This window comes from Brassica rapa, chromosome A04 (genome assembly GCF_000309985.2).
Source record: "Brassica rapa cultivar Chiifu-401-42 chromosome A04, CAAS_Brap_v3.01, whole genome shotgun sequence".
Lineage (NCBI taxonomy): Eukaryota > Viridiplantae > Streptophyta > Magnoliopsida > Brassicales > Brassicaceae > Brassica > Brassica rapa.
In genome coordinates this window covers 14,356,003-14,377,287 of record NC_024798.2, presented here as the reverse complement: position 1 = coordinate 14,377,287, position 21,285 = coordinate 14,356,003, and the positions used below count along the sequence as shown (strand labels likewise).

The 21,285-nt window shown below is 36.9% G+C and overlaps 2 protein-coding genes across 3 annotated transcripts; both read left to right on the top strand.

Moving 5' to 3' along the window:
* Positions 1 to 2,765: 2,765 nt before the first annotated feature.
* Positions 2,766 to 7,464, top strand: LOC103864694 (nuclear poly(A) polymerase 2). Of its 2 annotated transcripts, XM_009142455.3 has the most exons (13): positions 2,806 to 3,222; positions 3,293 to 3,370; positions 3,433 to 3,540; positions 3,628 to 3,690; positions 3,761 to 3,922; positions 4,204 to 4,317; positions 4,404 to 4,466; positions 4,551 to 4,880; positions 4,950 to 5,114; positions 5,243 to 6,130; positions 6,230 to 6,325; positions 6,651 to 6,727; positions 6,821 to 7,464. In XM_009142455.3, the coding sequence occupies exons 1-13, from the start codon at positions 3,121 to 3,123 to the stop codon at positions 6,849 to 6,851; spliced, it is 2,277 nt and encodes a 758-aa protein (XP_009140703.1). In that variant the 5' UTR covers positions 2,806 to 3,120; the 3' UTR covers positions 6,852 to 7,464. The 2 variants fall into 2 exon arrangements, with proteins under 2 accessions (XP_009140702.1, XP_009140703.1); XM_009142454.3 differs by having other exon boundaries at positions 2,766 to 3,222; positions 6,651 to 7,464.
* A 134-nt stretch (positions 7,465 to 7,598) lies between these two features.
* LOC103864693 (probable transcriptional regulatory protein At2g25830) lies at positions 7,599 to 13,822 on the top strand. Its single transcript, XM_009142453.3, has 7 exons — positions 7,599 to 7,817; positions 11,858 to 12,193; positions 12,393 to 12,454; positions 12,548 to 12,704; positions 12,780 to 13,057; positions 13,170 to 13,290; positions 13,488 to 13,822. The coding sequence occupies exons 2-7, from the start codon at positions 11,906 to 11,908 to the stop codon at positions 13,578 to 13,580; spliced, it is 999 nt and encodes a 332-aa protein (XP_009140701.1). The 5' UTR covers positions 7,599 to 7,817; positions 11,858 to 11,905; the 3' UTR covers positions 13,581 to 13,822.
* Positions 13,823 to 21,285: the final 7,463 nt, after the last annotated feature.

The following is a 21,285-nucleotide window of genomic DNA, read 5'->3' as shown; positions in this document are numbered from 1 at the left end:
CCCTTCCTTCACTCTAGTCTCTAAAATGCAGCCAAACTTCATCTCCATATTATTTACCCAGTCAGTTACCACGGAATGCTTCAAATCTTTATTAAATCCTCTAACATTCCAGAAGAAACTTGCCATGATTATAGATTACGTCTAGAGGACCTTTTACTCTTAGGTTGAACCTGTTGAGCTTTAGCCCTCTGAACTCTTCTACCTCCTTTTTGCATAACCGCCTTATCCTTTTCTATACCCATTTGATCAAGAATCTCATCTTCAAACACATCACCCTCCAGAATGCTCACTGCCTCAGTCTCCTCATTTTCGATACCATCATCCTCCTGATTTCCAGTTATCTCCCCTTCCTCCACATCTATGGATAGAACAGAGAACTTGGAAGCAGAGATTTGAACTACACTAGTTTCCACCGGTGTGGAGTGAGCTCTGCCAATTTTGTCAGGCGATACTAGCAACCAACCATTTCCTTTCCTCAATTCTGAGTCCTGACCCGAACTTTCCACTACATCAGCTTTCTTTACCTCTGAAACCTCCTTTCTACTAGTACCAACCTCCATTATTTGAACAGATCTCTCATGAACAACAATACTTTTCTCTAGTTCTCCTACTATCTTCATTACTTTAGCTGTTGGACTCTCTTCCTTATTCCCATTTTCTTCCGGCTTCTTCTCTCTTCTTTTCATCCCACATACCATATCAGTGTGCCCCCACTTCTCACAAAGGTTACACCTAGATGGTAACCACGGGTAATGGAAAGCTGCCGTAAACTCCTTACCTCCCCATGTGAAATCAATTTCCTTTGATAAAGCTTTTGTTATGTCAACTTTGACAAAAACTTTAGCCTCATCAAAGTTGGAACACGCAATTGTCTCAGGGTGCAGACTGACTGGATACCCCACAATACTCGTCATGAAACTAAGAGCCTCCCACGAGAACGTACTGAGCGGAATCTTCCTCAAATGAACCCACATCGGAATAGTTTCTTCTTCCTGTTTCTCCTCTTCAACCTTTGGAGACCACTTCTTCACAACCATCGGAACATCCACAATATTCCACATCCCTCTTTTGATTACCTTCTCCCTAGCTTTCAAACTCGATATCTTGAATCTCATCGTTTTAGCATCCACATCATACACCTCTACTTTAGAGTTAGAGTCACCATAGCTCCAGATCTTATTTACCACCATATGAACCTTTGCTATGTGAGGGGCAATATCCAGAAACTTCCCGACGACAAATTCCTCCCACAAGGGGGAACAAACTATTGCGTATAGGTACAAACTAAAATAAGAAATAAAAGCCACAGAAAACCCTAATGGGTCCGATTACAAAGTAGCACTAATAACAAAATGTCCCAAACATATTAAATTTATGATTTTGTTTTTCAGTACTATAATTATTATAATTATTTTTATAACTAATATTTTGGAGATATATATATTAAATATATTAGAATATTTTTTAGAAAAAATCACCAAACTTCAAAGCTGATTGAAAAAATGCATGAACTTTTTTCGTGGACCATTTAAAACTTCAATTTATAATGTCGTTTTGAAAACGGTTTAGTCAAAATATGTTAAAAGTTAAAACGGTTAGTCAAAATAATTTTAAATGATTCACGAAAAAAATCATGTTCTTTTCAAACAAATTTAGAAGTTGATAATTTAACTTTCATTTTTTTCGCAGGGGTAGATTCAATACTAGGCCTGGGCAAATAAACCGAATCCGATAACCCGAACCGAATCCGATCCGATAAAAATGAATCCGAACCGATCCGAACCCGATGTAAATACCGAATGGATCTTGTTTTGTGGTATTTTGGGTTATGGGTATTATCCGAACCGAACCCGAATCTAAATGGATATCCGATAGAACCCGAAACATTTAAAACCTCGAAAAGATCTTATACCAAACATGATCTCAATTCCTAATATGTATCCAAAATACACTAAGAAATATTGAACATCTAAAATACTTATCTATTACATGAAGGTTGGTGGTTCTATTACATGAATGTTGGTGGTTCTATTGCATGAAGGTTGATGGTTGAAGTTGGCCGTTGAATCTTTAAGTATTTAGATTTAGATTTTGTTTTCGTTAAACAATGTTTCTCATTTCATGAGAACTTGGTTTTCGTTTTATGCTTTTATTTATTTGGTTTTCTTTTTATCAGTAAATATGTTTACTTTTCGTTTGATTTTGAATGATCAAGGTTGATGTTCCTTATTTTTGAATCGATTTTACTTAACTTTTGGTTACAAAATAGGTACAAATCAGATATTTTTAAATTGAAGAACCGATTTTACTCATGTTTTAGTTCTAAAATAGGTAAAAATCAGGTACTTTTAAACCGAAAAACCGATTGGGACCCGAACCCGAAAGTATATTGGGTTGTGCCGGTTCTTTGAAGATTTACTAACCCCGACCCGAACCCGATAGAACCCGAACCGGTCCCGAACCGAACTTTCATATAATCCGAATGGGGCTGATTTTGATAAACCCGAAAAACCGAAACCCGAATGGATAAAACCGAAACCCGATTGGGACCCCGAATGCCCAGGCCTATTCAATACTAAAACTTTTATATATCTAGATTCAGTTCTGTACTTTTAATTTTGAATCGGTTCTTAGGGTGCGGATATTTTGCGCATAATTATTACGGTATTTAACAAAAATTTCAAATTTCAAGTAAACATAAAAAAAAAACGTTTTGATTATTCAATGATAAGTCTGGTTTTCACCTAATAAATATCTAGACGAATAGACGTCTCTCCTTCCCTCTCGTATGCCCTTTGCGTCTCCATCTCTCTCTCTCTCTCTTCCTCCTAAGAACCAGTCAAAAAATTGATTGTAACCTCCTCGTCCTTCTCTCTTTGACTCCTCTTTGAATTTCTAGTCACCGATTTAGGGCTTCCGAGCTTTTCTCGCCACTTCCTTCTTCTCTCGGTTTCCTTTTCCGTCTCCAGTTTTTCGAAATTTGAATTCCCTTTCCTTATTAGATTTCGAAATCATCATGATCTCTGCTTCGATCAGATCTTAAAATATCTATATAATAATTATCTTCCTAGATAGCTATATAGATATATTTTCTGCTGGATCGGCTTAGGGTTTATAATCATGGTGGGAACTCAAGCTCTTAAAAGCTATGGAATCACGAAGCCGCTCTCTGTTTCTGGTCCTTCCGCGGCTGATTTGAAGCGTAATTTGGAGCTGGAGAAGGTAACCAATCAATCTCTTCTGTGTATTTTGCTTTTGTGAGTTTGATTTTTGCTGATTTTGTTATCCGTAGTTTCTGGTTGATGAGGGGCTGTACGAGAGCAAGGAGGAAACCATGCGGAGAGAGGAAGTTCTTGGACGCATTGATCAGGTTCGAAATTGGCTCAACCTTGTTTGCTGTTTTAAGGTCTAATCTTTACCATTCATGTATAGATTGTAAAAGAGTGGGTGAAAGAGTTAACTCATCAGAGGGGATATTCAGATCAGATGATGGAGGACGCTAACGCTCTCATTTTCACTTTTGGATCTTACCGCCTTGGAGTAAGTTGCTACTCATTGTAATCTGTTTGGCTAAATGTTATGGTTTACTTGGATTATTATTGATCTTTTTTTTTTTTGGACTTGCAGGTGCACGGACCTGGGGCTGATATTGATACTTTATGTGTTGGCCCGTCTTATGTTAACCGAGAGGTGACACTTTGTACACGTCTTTTACTGATGCGTATTGTTTTTAAGTTTTCTAACGGGTTTATTCGTGCAGGAGGATTTCTTCATCATCTTGCGTGATATATTGGCTGAGATGGAAGAGGTGACTGACCTTCAACCTGTTACCGATGCCCATGTCCCTGTCATGAAATTTAAGTTCCAAGGAATATCTATTGATCTTTTGTATGCTAGCATCTCACTTCTTGTTGTGCCACAGGTAATTTCAGTGTAGCCTCTTTCTGTTTCCGCTCAAACTTAGGGGTGATTAGTTTGGTGGTTTTCGTGCTTCTGTTGCGTGTTAATGGTCACATATAGTGTCATACTCTTCGGGGGCTCAGATATCAAAGAAACTTATTTTCGGAAATTTGGCCTTAGTAAACACTTAGATGTTGGGTTGCCATTTTTTGAACCTTCAGGCATGATTTATACATGTACTAAGCTGAATTCTCGCCAAAGTTTATATTTTTCTTGCTGAGTCAGATCCCTTGTTTCTAACAGGATCTGGATATCTCCAACTCTTCTGTGCTTTCTGATGTTGATGAGCAAACTGTCCGCAGTCTCAATGGTTGCAGAGTTGCTGATCAGATTCTTAAACTCGTTCCAAATTTCGAGGTAAAGTCAGTTGAATGCCAGTTTTTTTTGGTAAATAGACTTAACACATTTTGTAAGCTATCTCTGACATTTATTTGCAAATGTAGCACTTCCGGACAACATTAAGATGCATGAAGTACTGGGCTAAGAGGCGTGGGGTCTATTCAAATGTAATGTGTTTTCTTTCTGAACGTTACATCTGTTAGACAAAAAATGTTCAAGCTCTTGACATCTATCTCTATTATTTTGAGCAGGTTACTGGATTTCTTGGTGGCGTAAACTGGGCGCTTCTGGTTGCACGCCTGTGCCAGCTTTATCCAAATGCTATTCCCAGTATGTTGGTTTCTCGATTCTTTAGAGTGTATACACAATGGCGTTGGCCGAATCCAGTCATGCTCTGTGCAATAGAAGAGGATGAGCTTGGGATTCCTGTCTGGGATCCGCGAAAGTATCACCGTGACCGCTATCATCTTATGCCAATAATAACTCCTGCTTACCCATGCATGAATTCTAGTTACAATGTCTCTCAAAGCACTCTTCGTGTTATGATGGAGCAATTCCAGTATGGTAACAAGATCTGTCAGGTGAGGGAGACGATTTTGTTTATGAACAGTATCCTCTGTTCCTATTGCTAAGCATCATTTTGTCTGCAGGAGATTGAGTTAAACAAACAACACTGGAGTTCCTTATTTGAGCAATATATGTTCTTCGAGGCATATAAAAACTACCTTCAGGTTGATGTACTAGCAGCAGATGCAGAAGATTTATTGGCTTGGAAGGGTTGGGTGGAGTCAAGGTTCCGGCAGCTGACCTTGAAGGTATATAGACTTATGTTCGTTTGATGTTGAGTACACCTTTAGTGTCTTCAATGTGCTCTCTAATTTTTACTGGTAAAAATTTCAATAACTGAAGGGTTTGTGTTCTGTTTTTTTATCCAATAACGCAGATAGAACGAGACACAAATGGGATGTTAATGTGCCATCCTCAACCAAATGAGTACGTGGACACTTCCAAGCAGTTTCGGCATTGTGCTTTTTTCATGGGCTTGCAAAGGGCAGAAGGATATGGTGGCCAAGAGTGTCAACAGTTTGATATACGTGGAACTGTGGATGAGTTCAGGCAAGACGTAAACATGTATATGTTTTGGAGACCTGGGATGGACGTATTTGTTTCTCATGTTCGTAGACGGCAGCTCCCTCCTTTTGTTTTTCCAAACGGATACAAAAGGTTTCGGCAACCCAAGCTCCAGAATCAACAAGGCGGAGAACCTGGTGAGCCGGTTGAATCTTTGTCCGCCAATGTTGAGAGACATGCCAAGAGAAAAAACGACAATGAATTGATGGATACAAGGCCAGAGAAACCTGAGAAGCGTGCATCTGTTAGTCCACCTAGTGTAGATGTAGTTTCTCCTGAAAGTAGTGCTATCACAACTGGTGGGACTCCCCCGATTGGCATTGTTTCAGGTCCTAGAACCGAATGCTTAGTAACTAGTGATATTGGTTGCTCCATCCCTAATGATCTTAACTCTGGTAGCAAGCAAAACGTAGAAGTGGATAATAGGTCTCTAGTTCAAGGCTGTCGTGACCTGGCTGAGCCTGTAGGAAAGGATGCGAGACCTGATCCTAGTGTTGTGGTAACATGTGAAGGTGGGCAGAATAAAGAAAAAGGTCGTGTTGTGGACTCTGCATCTATCAATGACACTGACAAGCAACGTCTTCCAAGGAGACCAAATCTGAAAGAGGATGTTGATAGAGTTGAGAGGGAATCCATGTTAGGAGAAATTGCTGATGGTGTTTTGCAGAATGGATTATGTAGGCGGAGCCTTGATCATGAGGTGAGTTTTCCTATCCGATGATTATAGTATTAAATTCGTAACAAATTGGGAAAAAAATGTCTTGAACGTACTAGTCTTTGTCATCATGGGTTGTTACAGGGTTTTTTGGCTGCTGCAAGTTTGGATTCATCTGGGGAACATAGAAACTTGCATTCAGATGGATTGTTGAAAAGTGGTTTGTCAGAAGAACTTCAGGTTTTTTTATTCTAACTCTTGTCATTTGGCATTAGGTTTATTCTCCTGTAGAGTTTCCGCGCTTGGTAGCTTGTGTATGTCACCACCCAGTGCATGACATGTTGAAGGGTGATCCTCCTCGTACTTTTGTTTTAGAATAAATAAACATATGATGTAACTAGCTTAAAATAGAATGTTGTGCATCCTAACTAGTGCATATATAAATATATGTCATTGACAGATCCCTTACTTCCATGCTTTATTGTGTAGCATCTACTTGAAAACTTTATATATTTTTTCATTCACTGCTCTACTTGCTTATAAATTTCCTTTTCTCGTGGCTTAGACAAATAATTTACTCATGGGGATGGGGAGGCCGGAAGACGGAGCTAGGTCAGAATCATTGCAGAATTCACTGATGAGGCATGTACTTTTGCAACCCATTGTTAATTTATGCAAATCATGATCTCTTTATGCTCTTTTTTTTGGTGTTTTCTTGGTATTTTTTTGTAGCAGCAACAGGTTGGGCTTGAAGTCGATAGTGTGAGGGTCTCAGCAATCGTAATGAGAGCCTGCAAATAAAGAAAAGGATAAAGACCAAAAAACAAAAATAAATAAATAAGAAGAATCAGAGCAACTAACTGTTGCTTTGGTGGACTACAGCTTCCAGAATTCGACACTCATTGGTAAGCACACCTAATTTTGAAAAAAGAAAAGCTTAAAAAGGAGGAAAAAAAGATTTCAAAAAACCAAAAAGATGGAAGGATAAAAAAAAGGAAAAAAAAAAAGAGAACTTTCAAATGATTTTGTTTGTTTGGTGGGATATGGGGCGAGTATCCAAACGCTGGGGTGAGCGAGCTTGAATAACTGTGGTTGGGACGTAAAGGCCATGCCTTGTTCAGTGCTCCGGAAGGAAGTTGGGAGAGTTAGGTGTGAAGCTTGGTGCTGGTTCATTGCATTTTGTCTGAGAATTGCAAATTGCAGAGAAGAGAATCAGTGAGGTCGCCATGAAAGAAGGCAAGTGAGGTGTATCTGTTTGCCTTTTTGCAGGGTATTTCAGATTCTTCTATTATGTATTTTTTGTAAGCTTTCAGAGTGAAATCTTTCAATGTTATATGATTTTCGGCATGAAAACCGTCTGTTGCTACTCGCTTCTTTCATGATAGGCACATTCATGACGCTGGCACTGTGATTTTAGAATGTTCGAAACAAACCTACGCTTAGGATATATATAGAACCTATTGTATTACCCTCGGAGTCTACTTAGTACACCCACCAAAGTGTTACACAAAATTCAATTGAAACAAGTTTAAATTGAAAACAACTATTTCAGTATCCGTCATTCCCTTTTCGTTGGATTGAGCGGTCTTCAAGCCGACCAACACATATTGGGTTCCTCACTAGAACCTTTCTAAACCAAAATAACCCAAATCCTTATTTTTTCAACACCAAAATAACCCAAATCCTATAATGTTATTGGGTCGGATCCAAGGCTTTGATTTTAGGAATCGGATACGATCGTTTAGGCCTGGGCAATATATCCGTAAACCGAACAACCGATCGGTATCCGGTCCGATCAAAGCGGTTCGATTCGGTTTCGGATTATATTAAATAACCATTCGGGTCGTGATTTTGGGTTAGAATGGATGTCGGGTCGGATCGGGTAAAAACCCGACAACCGAATCATAACCACCGAAACCCGACGAATCTCAACCCTAGCCCCTCTTTCTTCCATTTTCGAATCGAGAGTAGATACACCACGATTATCTCCGAAAATCTCAACCAAACCTTTCCAAAATCTCAACTTGCGTATCATGCAATCCGAAATCCTTTCCCTTACCCGAAAATCAAATATTCTCAACGATTCTATTGTCGATTCAAACTCGAAACCCTTATTACTAATCCTATATATGCCTCTGCAAATCCTTAGACTTGAGAAGCCATTCCACCTCAAAGTAATCAATCCGAGGTGCTTATTTTCTTCTCAAAGTACAGTCTCGATGTATCATTCATGTTGCTTTCTTTTTCAAATATAGATTTTGGATAGATAATATTATTGGTTTCGGATTTCGGGTGAAGTCGTGTGATTTTCATGCTTAGTCTGAAAAGAATTGGACATTAAACTCGAATTGTAGTTTGGTTAGTTGTTCAGCTGTTCTTGTTTGTAATGACGCGTTCTTCAGCGGTTCTTGTATGTACTGATACGTGTATAATAAGTAATGATGCGTGTGATGTTAGTTCTGCAGCTGTTCTTTTATTGGTTCTTAAACTTGAAATGATGTTAGTTCTTCAGTTCTTAAACTTGAACTAACTTGAATTAATGTTAGTGCCTCTCTAGTTTTCATATTGCAATGTTAGTTTGCTGTTTCTAGTAGAACTCGTATTTACTATTTCAAACTTAGTTCTTCTATATGCTGTTAGTTAAATAAGTCTAAAGCTTATAAAAGTTTTTTTTATCTTGCAGATGACATCCTCAGCTTTCGATAACCAAGCAACTGACGTTGAAATGCAAGGTGAAGACCAAGAGTACCAAGAGACATTTGCGGTTGCAAATGCTACATCTGGAGCACCATCTCAGGCGCAGAAGGTGAAGAAGATGGTCGTGCCTAGGTCTACTGTGTGGGAGCATTTCACCCGAAAGAAAGAGAATCGAAACAAGTGTGTCTGTCACCATTGCCAGAAGATCTTTTCATGTGCATCCAAGTCAGGAACTTCTAACCTGAAGCAGCATCTTCAAATTTGCAAAGAGCACATAGCGTGGTTAACTTCGCAGAAAAAGAATCAACAGCAGATTGGTAATGGAGGCAACCTGAAGGCATCCAAACTGACTGAAGCGGTTTTCAGAGAAGCCTGCAACGAGCTCGTGGTGTTAGCAGAGTTGCCACTTTCATTCATTGAAAGTACTGCTTTTAAGCACTTCTGCGACAAGGTACAACCTTACGTAACGTAGCCTTTAACTTTTTACAACACTACTATAGCTTTTTGATATCGTCAAACTTACTAACTCTTTTAATGTCTTATTGTGCAAGGTTTTGCCTTTCAAGCCCCACTCAAGAAGGACATTGACAAGGAACATTGTGGAGATGTTTGTGAACAAGAAAGCAGCGCTGAAGAACTTACTCATGACGAATAAACAAAGAGTTTCACTGACAACTGATATTTGGGTATCTCAAGTGACAGGTACCATTTTTTATACGCTTATACTAATTGTTAATGGTTTTATACGCTTATACCAATTTTTATACGCTTATACAAATTGTGTCTATTGGTTTTCATGTCTTGCAGGTGCAAGTTATATGGTTATCACTGCACATTTCATTGACGAGCAGTGGCAGCTGAAGAAGTTAATCATTGGCTTCAAGTATGTCATGGATCACAAAGGTCAGACAATCTCTAATGTTCTTTTAGAGTGTTTAGCTGACTGGGGTCTTGAGAGGGTGTTTTGCATCACAGTAGACAATGCTACCGCAAATACTTCTGCTATTAAGAGGTTTCATGAGAGCTTTATTTCCGTTTCCCCTGATGCTTTTGTATTAGACGGGAATTTTTTACACATGAGGTGTGCGGCTCATATTATAAACTTGATAGCTAAGGAGGGTTTAGGTGATTTAAGTGAGAATGTGTTAGCTATCAGGAATGCTGTTCAGTATGTTAGGTCCTCGACCACTAGGTTAAATGCCTTTGATCAGAGAGTCACAAATGGTAAGATGACTCGTGGTAGCTTGCCCCTAGATGTAAAGACTAGGTGGAATTCAACTTTCCTTATGCTATCTAGAGCATTACAGTTTAAGGTAGCATTTGATAGAATGGAAGCAGAAGATAGGCTGTACAATGACTATTTTCTAGAGGTAGATAATGGGGCTAAGAGGTGTGGACCACCTGATTCTTGGGACTGGAAAGCTGTGGAGAAGCTTATTAGGTTTCTGGTCATTTTTTACAATAGCACCTTGGTTGTCTCTGCCTCATCTAAGGTCAATGCTTTCAAATGCTACGGTGAGATAGTGACAATTGAGAGAAATCTCACGGGTTTAGCTAGTAGCGTAGACTCTGAGCTGAAGTTGAAGGCATCAGAAATGTTGCAGAAGTTTTTAAAGTATTGGGATGGCATCAGGGGTGTCAACAAAATGTTGATCTTAGCAACCATCTTCGACCCTACACAGAAGATGCATTTCGCGAAGCTCTGTTTCGAGAAGCTGTATGGGAAAGACAGCTTTGAGGCTAAGGAAATGGCAAAGACGGTGACTGATCTCCTCACATCCATGTTTAAGGAGTACAGCATGCGTTTGAAAGTAGCTTCTGTACAAGCATCACAGCCAACTGAAGCCTCTGGCGTCTCTACTCAAGACTCTCAGGAAGAAGGAGTAGACAGAATGGAACTGGTGGTTGAGGATTTCGGTTATGAAAGGATGGATGCTGTGTACAAGGAACTTGTGGCAGAAAAAGGTGAAGACACTAGGGATGAGCTTGAAGTTTACTTGAAAGAGGCGGTTGAGAACCCAAAGCTCTTACCGGGAATGGAGTTTGACATTCTGTCGTGGTGGAAGGTGCATAAAGTGAAGTATCCGGTTCTTGCAGAGATGGCGAGAGATCTGTTGGCTATGCAGGTTTCATCAGTGGCATCTGAGAGTGCATTCAGCACAAGTGGGAGGATATTGGAGCCTTATCGAAGCTGCTTGACTCACTACATGATAGAGGTTCTTATGTGTACTGAGCAATGGCTTCATGCTGACATCAAGCTTAAGGAAACCATCATCACAAATGAGCAAATCCTAGCTGATGTTGAAGAGTTTGATAAGCTTGAGAAAGGTATGAATTCATTTGCACTTCTTTTCTATTTGTTTGCGCGTATTATTGGCCATGTAACTGATTTTTGTTTGCCTTTATATCAGAGTTTGAAGCTCACAATCTTGATGATTGAAGTCTGGATTTTGAAGGTTGAAGGCTGGAGATTGAAGTTTCAAAGAGTTTTTATTTATTTATTGATCTATGTTGCTTTCTTTTGGCTATCACTTGGATAATGGTGATTTTTGTTTTGGTTTTTCATTTGAATAATGGTGATCTTTGTATCACATCTATCTTAATAAAGTTTTAATGTTGCTTTCATCTTTGGCTTTGCCTTTCAGTTGTCTCGAGTTTGAATATGTCTTTGGTATGTTGTCATTTGTGACTTTGTGTCTTAGTTTTGGGCATAGGTCGTGATGAGTTCCAAATGTAAAGCAGAGGTCTTTTAGAGTTTGAATCAACGTTGGTTTGATTTGTATCAAGTTTAACCGTGCACCAAATCGACTTTAACCGCTCAAAAATTAGGCAACCCGAATTCAAATTAGTGCATCCGTAACCGAATAACCGATTAAGAACCGAAATCCATACATATTTCGGTTTCTATTGGTTTTCGACACAGTTATAAAATCCGAACCGAACCCGACGAAAACCGAACCGATACCGGACCGAACTTTTATAATATCCGAATGGGTCTGATTTTCGTAAACCCGACAACCCGACACCCGAATGGACCCAAACCGAAACCCGACTGGACCACCGATTGCCCAGGCCTACGATCGTTGTTTACCTCAGTTCCCTCTCTTCTCTATCCATCGAACAATGGCGTCGTCCCACTGCACGATGAGAGGCGCTGTTGGAGTACTCCTCCTCCGATTCTCCAATGGCGTCGTCTCTTCCAGATCCATTCTCAACTCCGCAAACCATCATCGTCGTCGTCTTCTTCTCACCATCCCCAACTCCCTCTCGTCTCTCTCCTCAATCTCCACTCACACTACTTCCAACTTCACACATGAGCAGAAGAAGTGCACCAATCGCCAAGTCAGAAAGATTTGGATATCTTCTCCTCTTTGTATGGGTCGTCGCTCTTCCAAAATCGCTGGCCGAAAGGTTCCAATTTTCAATGATTACACAAATGCTTTACTACTGAATCCTGATTGTAAATAGTTTCAGGAATAATCGATTTAGAAGTTGTTTCTAGAGCTTGTCATTGTTGTTGCCCACCACCTGTTCGATGAAATGTCTTTGAGTTGTTTGGTAATAGATTGTGTTTTAGAAACTTGAACCTTGAACTTTGTGGTGAATACAGGGGGCTCAAGATTCAAAGAAGGCGAAGCTATACTGTAGGATTGGCAAGGAGGTTGTATCTGCGTAAGTCTTCTTTCTCTGTGTTGCATCTTCTATGTTTAGTTTGCTGGATTCAACTTCTTTGTGTGGGTAAGGTTTATGACAAAGACTATGCAGTGTCAGGAAAGGGGGTCCAAACCCAGTGTCCAATACAGTTCTAGCTACCATCCTTGAGAAAGCAAAAGACCTGGATGTACCCAAGGACATTGTGGAGCGTAATATTAAAAGGGCTTCTGAGAAGGGCCAAGAAGATTTTATCGAGAAGATCTATGAGGTTTATTTATGTCACAAATGCTTCAAACTCTAGTTTTGTGTTTTGATGACTCTGAAAAAAACACTTTTTTTTTAGGTGTATGGGTATGGTGGAGTTAGTATGGTAGTGGAGGTCTTAACAGACAAAATTAATCGTTCAGTGGCAGCTGTTAGATCAGTTGTTAAGGATTATGGCGGCAAAATGGCTGATTCAGGATCTGTCATGTTCAAGTTTAGACGAGTTAGGGTCGTCAACATAAAGGTCACCGAGGCTGACAAAGACCAGCTCTTTATTATTGCTCTAGATGCTGGTGCTGAGGATGTTATTGATCCCCCTAGTTATGAAGATGATACTGATGAAGATAGGGAAGAAAGGTATACACTTTTACTGTCACTGTTTTGTTTTTTTCGAGATGATTCACAAGTACATTTTTGTAATGTTTTTTTGTTTTGTTTTGTTTTGTTTCATCTGTTTCTTGTCTCTCAGGTACTACAAAATTGTAACTTCTAATGAGAACTACTCAACAGTGTTGTCCAAGCTACGTGATGAAGGAGTGAACTTTGAGCCTGACAATGGCTCTGAACTTCTCCCTCTGACTACAGTTGAGGTAGCGAACCTTTGCTCTGTACTGTTTTCCTCTGTGCCATAACCTTTTTCCTCATGCCTAATACTGATAGATTTACACCCCCAAGATATGATCCCTTGGCCTTCCATTTAAACTTGTCTTTCCCTCATATAAAAGTCACTCTTATCATTATTCATCAGTTCATTCGCTGGGAAATGTGATTACTGGGGTTGTTGCAGGTGGATGATGAGGCCATGGAACTGAACAAAGAGCTTATGCAGAAACTGCTTGAACTTGATGATGTTGACGCTGTTTATATCGACCAGAAATGAACAATACATTACAGGAAGTTTCACTTCAGATCAATCTCAGGAACTGGTTCAAGTCTGCATATATTGTGAAGAAGGAACGATGATGGTTCTGGAACACACTTACGATTCACTTCTTCTAGTTTCCATTTTGAAGCTACAAAATCAGAGATGTTACCTTGTAATTCTTAATAATTTTTCTCTTGATCATAGACTGTTAGCCAATTTATTTATAATCATCATCACAGCAATATTTGTTGGGTTTACTGTTGTATGTATAGGTTAAGCTATACATCAGAACTATGAGCCTAATGCAAGCTGTGCAGGAACTCGAACTAATCATGAAAAGTTCACATAGCTTCCTCTGTAGTCACTCTAACTGATGGAATGGCTCCTTACAAAGCTTTAGCTTCATATGAGGTTATACTAACACAGACCAAGTTCAGTCTCCCCATCTATTTACCGTTTTGCGTTGGAACTAAGAAAATCACTAAACACAAAATAGTCTTTATATTCTCACCTTGTGCTCATCTTCTGCTATCTCCCTCTTAGTTTAAACTTGTTAAAAAAAACTTGGTAAATAAAACTTGAAAAAGCAAAAAAAAAACTTGAGAGAAAATTTTATTTACACAAATATCCATTTTTGAGTTTTAATTGATTTTGTGAATATATATCCCTATTTCTAGCCCTAAAAAGCCGACTTTCTTTTCTAATAGTAAGTTTTTCTAAACTAAGAAGAATCCAATTAATTGGAAAATTAGGAACATAATTCTAAGAAGGATTATGCTTTAATAGTATAGATTATCTAGCTTCTGGGCGAACCACAATTGCTTGCTACAAGTCTTTGAAACCAAACAGCTTCTTTTCCATACACTCCCAATTTCTTCTTGAAACTTACTTGCGACATATCGCATCCCTTTTTGGCAAGTCAATAAAATCTCAAGTCCGATATTTATCCAGATTCACTGACTCTTTCGTAGCACCTATTCATCTCTCTTTAATATTTATAGCTTCATGAAAAAACTGGATGTATCATCTGTGTCAACTGCAAGGGTTTAATTGATCATGTCTTCAACCCTTTGTAGACTGCAAGGGCAAGACTGATAATCTGTGTCAACTACAAGGGCTTCGATACACGTTTATGTATGTTATTAACACGTTGTTAACCGTTCTCTACTTTGTACACTGTTCATCACTATCGGTTGATGGTCTAACTCTACAAGACCGTTTCTGATCTGTTTCAGAATTTATGTTATAACCTCAACTTCACATACATTCGGCCTGATCTCGCATGATTTACCATATATTTCTCATCAAAGATCACATCTCTACTATACACCCTAATGAATTTAAACCGGTTGAATTTGGAGTAATAAATAAAGAATGGCATGGTGCCAGTCCTGAGATATTCGGGGTCTAATACAAAATAAAAATATTTGGGTCCTAAATAGTTCATAAAAATTAAATTTAAATAGCAAACTTAACCTGAAACATAATGTTGCTTTATTAGTTTTTTTTCTCATGAAAACAAAAAAAACAGTATTTAAGATTTATTTGTTTTTGCATTTTAAACTGGTTCCACAGCTTGTGAATTCTAGCATTTCACTTCTTCAAAAAATTATGTTACTACATTAATACTAACAATAAATCAAATAAACAGACTCTAAAAGTCTTAAAAAATCCTAAGCCCCATACATTTTGAATCATAGGAATGGGGTCAGAATCGGGGTCTGCATGGAGTGAAAAAAACATAGAATGCAGCTCTCCCTTACGAGCGGAAGAAAAAAAAACAGTAGATAAGTTGAAAGAGAACTAGAAAATAGATATAAAAATATAAAAAGTGGTTGGGATATAGACTTAATTACGTCATAAACAAAAAATAATGCAATTATAACTAAATTATATTAAATTATACTCATCCCTATACCAATGCATGATATTTTAGTTTTTTTTTTCTATACAAAAGATTGGCATTCTACTTTCAACTAATGCATTTTGTTTTCAAAATAAAATATAAATCAAAATGTAAAAAAATGTAAGTGCTTGGATTCTATTGAAAATTAAATAAAACTTTAAACTAACTAAAAGTAAAACCAAAAAGTAATCGACAATAATAAATATTTTTTTTTTTAATATTGTGTGAACAACCATAAGCATAATGTACTTGTACCCAGAGGGAGTATTTAAGTATCGCCGACACAAACACAACGGTGTGAAAACAAGCACACTTAACACATGGTGCAACTCTCCCTTCACGATTTCGTTGTCAAAGAATTGATCGCTGCAAAAAAAGGAATGGATCAACGTGCTCGAACAAAAGGAAAACTGTAGTAATTTGATTGGTCTTGCATGGCAATCATGACGAAATCAGTACCAACTTGTTAGGGGTTTTTGCCAAAACTAACCCACAACTTGATTTTAATTCCAAACCTATACCCAAACTTGAATCAAATGCAAAACTAACCTAAAAGCCTAGTGAAATTACAGCTCAGCCCCTTGTGACCAAACAAAAAAACAGAAGCCATTTTTACGAATATAGCCCCAGTAAATCGTCTGAGTCGTCTGAGATATTGGAAGTCGTCTGGACGACTGAAGTGTAAGTCGTCTGGACGACTGAAGTGTAAGTCGTCTGGTACCAGTTTATTTTAAAAATAATTTATAAATCTTGTAAAAAAATATTTTGATTCGTAAAAAATAAAAATCAAGTAATTATAAACAGTTTTAACTGATATAAATTAAGATATGATAAAATTGATTTGTTTTGAAGATATATGAGTGGAAGTAGTGAATCATGAAATACTTTGGTTTAGGAGTTTGGCAAACATATGTTGTAGTATTGTATGTATTGTTAGGGCTAGATTTTGGAAAACTAAAATGTTTTTTTCAAAAATTAGTTTTCACCTATATGTGTTTATTTCTGTGTATAGTAAACACTTTTCAAGTTTGATTTGGTTTTATGAAGTGTTTAATTAGATAATTAAGTTTATTTCTGTGTATAGTAAACAACAAAAATGTAATGTTCATCATTCTAAAACTCTCCAACCTCTCTCTAATCTCTTTGACTTGAAAACACCAAACTTTATATGAATTTTTCAGTTTTGTCTCATGTATTTCTTACTAATCTATCTCTTTTGCAGGTTTTTAATCAAATGGTACTCATCTTCCACTAATTTAGAGGTAGATCTATTAATTTTAGATAAGTATTTTTGTGTGTTCTATAAATGTAGATTTATCTAATCTTCCACTCATTTTCTCTATTTTTAAGTCATTTGAACGTTTTTGAATATGCAGGTTTTTCAGATCTGGATTTGATGTGCAGGTTTTTCAGATCTGGAAGACTTCTGGGACGACTTACCTGTTAGTCGTCTGGAAGTCGTCTGGAAGTCATCTGGAAGTCTTCTGACAAAGTCGTCTGGACTTCCAGGAAGTCGTCTGGACTTCCTGGAAGTCGTCTGGACTTCCAGGAAGTCGTCTGGACTTCTAGGAAGTCGTCTGGATTTTTCTGAGCGTTTTGGTAAGTTCTTATGTCTGATTTTTCTTCATTTGGTAACTTCTTGTTGTATAAAGTTCTTACTTTTTTCCCAAACTAAAACTCTCCAAACCCACTCTAATCTCTTTGACTTGAAAACACCAAACTTTATATGAATTTTTCAATTTTGTCTCATGTCTTTGTTACTAATCTATTTTTTTTTTTGCAGGTTTTTAATTATTTGGTACTCATCTTCCACTAATTTAAAGGTAGATCTATTATTTTTAGATATGTATTTTTGTGTGTTCTGTAAAGGTAGATTTATATAATCTTCCACTCGTTTTTTTCTGTTTTTAAGCCATTTGAACGTTTTTGAATATGCAGGTTTTTCAGATCTGGATTTAATATGCAGGTTTTTCAGATCTGGAAAACTTCTGGGACGACTTACTTGTTAGTCGTCTGGAAGTCATCTGGAAGTCGTCTGGAAGTCGTCTGGACTTCCTAAAAGTCGTCTGGACTTCCTGTAAAGTCGTCTGGACTTCCAGTAAAGTCGTCTGGAAGTCGTCTGAACTTCCTAAAAGTCTTCTGGCAAAGTCGTCTGAACTTCCTGGAAATCGTCTGGACTTCTTAGAAGTCGTCTGAACTTCTTAAAAGTTGTCTGGTCTTGTCTACTCAAGTGGAATCCAAGCTTGTCTTTGTAGATGAATGATCTATAATAGTTTTGTTTGTGATCTGTTTTATGAATTGCATGTATACTCTTTTAGTTGTGAATTTTTTGTAAAATCAGTAATAATGTTTTCCAAGATGTATTAAATGTGCTAACAATGTGTTTACACATTTACAAATCAATGAAATAATAGACTTCAGTAGCCTTTTTCTTATCTTTGGATCTCTCATATGCAATAATAAACTCCAATGGCCTTTTTCTCATCTTAATAAACAAGAATGTTGGTAAGAGATGGAAACAAACAATAGTAACTAGTCAAAGCATATCATATTTTTTATAAGTTTGCATTGAAAAACTTAGTCAAATTTAGTAAAACTAAGGGAGAGAACATATTTTGTAAATATGAGTTTTACATATCTTGAAGTTACTTATCACTCTTAAAAATACAAGTTATTCAAAAACTAACGTAGAAGACTTAAAAACTAGTGGAGAAGACGCGGACGACTTCAATCTAAGTTGTCTAGACGACTAAACTATATGTCGTCTGGTCAACGCAGAGGTTATTTTTGCAATTGACTTTGAAATCTGTTATTTCGGACGACTGAAAGTTAAGTCGTCTACTATTGTTTGGTTAAAAAAAAACTCCAAAAAAGCTAGACGACTTACATTTCAGTCGTCAGAGGTTAGTTTTGCATTTGACTGGATTATTTCAGAAGTTTGACTTTTTGGACGACTTACGTTTCAGTCGTCTAGTGAAAATTAAAATAATAATATTTTTTTAAAAGTAGACGACTTAAAGTTAAGTCGTCATAGGTTAGTTTTGCAATTGAAAAAAAAACTTCAAGATTTAATTATATACAGACGACTTATAATTCAGTCGTCCACGAGACGACTGAAATGTAAGTCGTCCAGGATTTACGAGGTTTGACCAGAATCTCGGAAAAAAATCCTGGACGACTTACAATTAAGTCGTCTGGTGGACGACTGAATTATAAGTCGTCTGTGTATAATTAAATCTTGAAGTTTTTTTTTCAATTGCAAAACTAACCTATGACTACTTAATTGTAAGTCGTTTACTTTAAAAAAAATATTATTATTTTAATTTTCGCCAGACGACTGAAATGTAAGTCGTCTGGGGAAGTCAAACTTCTGAAATTATCCAGTCAAATACAAAACTAACCTATGACGACTGAAATGTAAGTCGTCTAGGTTCTTTGGAATTTTTTTTGAAACCAAACAATAGTAGACGACTTAACTTTCAGTCGTCTCAGGTTACAGATTTCAAAGTCAATTGCAAAAATAACCTCTGCGTTGACCAGACGACTTCCAGGTAAGTCGTCTACAGCCAGACGACTGAAAGGTAAGTCGTCTACAGCCAGACGACTTCCCAAGTAAGTCGTCTAACGAACAGATCTGGAAAAAAACTCGATGTCATACCTTAAATTAGTGAGATAAGTTCCTTAGCATACATAAGGCTTCTCCAAGCACACAGAATCACAAACGGAAGTCACCCACCCATAATCGTTAGCTTCTATGACTCTATGAACCATGAAAATTTTAGAATCAAAATCTTGAGTTTTTTTAGCTCATTGTGGAGAGAAAGTGAGAGATATGTTGTGTTTAGGTCACAAGAATGGAAAAAGAAGAAGGGTAAATCGATTTTAGGAGCATTAAGAGCTTCAAATTGGTTGTTCATGGTGGTTGTGGTATTGATGACAATGGCAATCTTGTAATTACTTGAAGATGATGAGGGTGAGAGAGTAAAAATGTCATTTTCGAAAAAAAAAATAAAAAAAAAATGGATGGCATTTTCGTAAATTATATGAACTTGTGGGGTGAATAGGGCAAAACCAATTTTCAAAAAAAAAGGAGGTTAGTTTTGTGTTTGACTTTAAGTTATATGTCAATTTTGCAAAAATTCCAACTTGTTATAGGCATTTTGAACGCTCAATATTTATATATATATACGATTTAGTCATTTACTATTGTTTGTCAAGAGTTTGACATAGAACATAAATCATTGCAACTACTGTATCAACTCGCCCAAAAACCTAGTAAACAAAAATAATTATTAGGTATCTAACTAAAACTAAAAAAACTTGATATTGTTTCAAAAAAAAAACTTGATATACAAATTTGATTTTAGTGACGTTATTTATAAGCAATTTAATATACTAGGTAGGATAAATTAAACACTATACAGCCTTATTAACAAATACAAATAAAAGGTGTATATTTTTAAAATATACAGCCTTATAAGAATAAATGAATGTGCACATGATTAAAAATATGTTGAATACCAAATTTCTTCGTCTTCTTTTCTTTGACGCGAGATCCAAAAGAAAAATCTGTCCCATATAAAACTAATTAAACATCTATATATTTTCCCGACGACTTCATTTGAACAATAAATCTTTTTTATATATATATTCTAAATAGCAATTGACTTCAGTTTTGTACGCTTCTCTATCGAACCTAACCCAAATATACCGTCTCACACAAATTTGTTCATCTCTACTAAAATTTGATTGGCTAAATGAGGTTATGGAAGCCGTCGATAAGAAACAAAATAATAACGATGTAGGCGAGGTAGCTAGTTTTTGAGGTGAAACACGGCATTAAATTTGTATACATGAAGTAAATTTGTCGATCCAAACTATGCAGGATAAGCTCAAACAATGAACATTTATAAGCTTTATAAATGAACAAGTATAAGAAATAAATATAAGATTCTTCTAACTGAAACAAAGCAATAGGATGACTCATAATATACTTTTATGTGAAATTTATAAGAGTTTGTAATACCGTTCGCGATCTCATTAACGCTGCGTGGTTCAAGCAATTGGTCGCGACTTATTAATTTAGGCATCTAAATTATAAACTACATTCAGATACTGTATCATAATTTGAAAAGAAAATTAAGCGAGGATTGAAAATGACATGAAAGAGAATTGTGTGTAGCAGGGGACACGCTCCTGAGTGAGATAATCCGACCAATCAAAATTTCAAATGCGTCTATGTAAAGTCTTTGTCTTTATTTTCTTTCCAAACTTAGAAAAAGCAAAATAATAGTTAGACAAAAAAATAGTTAGACAAAAAAAGGAAGAAAAGAATATACCAACAGTAATGCACACGAATGATCAGTTTGATTCATGCATACGTGACGTTGCCTTTTACAAATTTTGTAACCCACTAATAAAACCCAAATAGGAAAATACTGTTCAATAAGATCCCTAAAATTTCGGTTAGATGGTTTTCTATAAGTCATAGCAAAATCAGTTTTGACAGAGTGGGAATCTCTTCGATCGGGTTGCTTTTTTAGAGGTCATTTTTTATTTAATGACGAACATACACGTGATGGTTTTGGAATACTAATTTGGTGTTTTCCAATAATTTTTGAACGCTGAACTCAGACAAAACCCACATGATTTGATTTGTACCCAAATGTAGTCGGAGAAAAAAGAGTGAAAACATATCTGAGATACCTTAAGCTGATTTATATTGTTACCAACTTTTGCGTTAGTTAACTTCAAATGTCGACCATGGGAATACCAATGTAAAACAATTAATGTATTGTCGAGCTTGTACTCTTC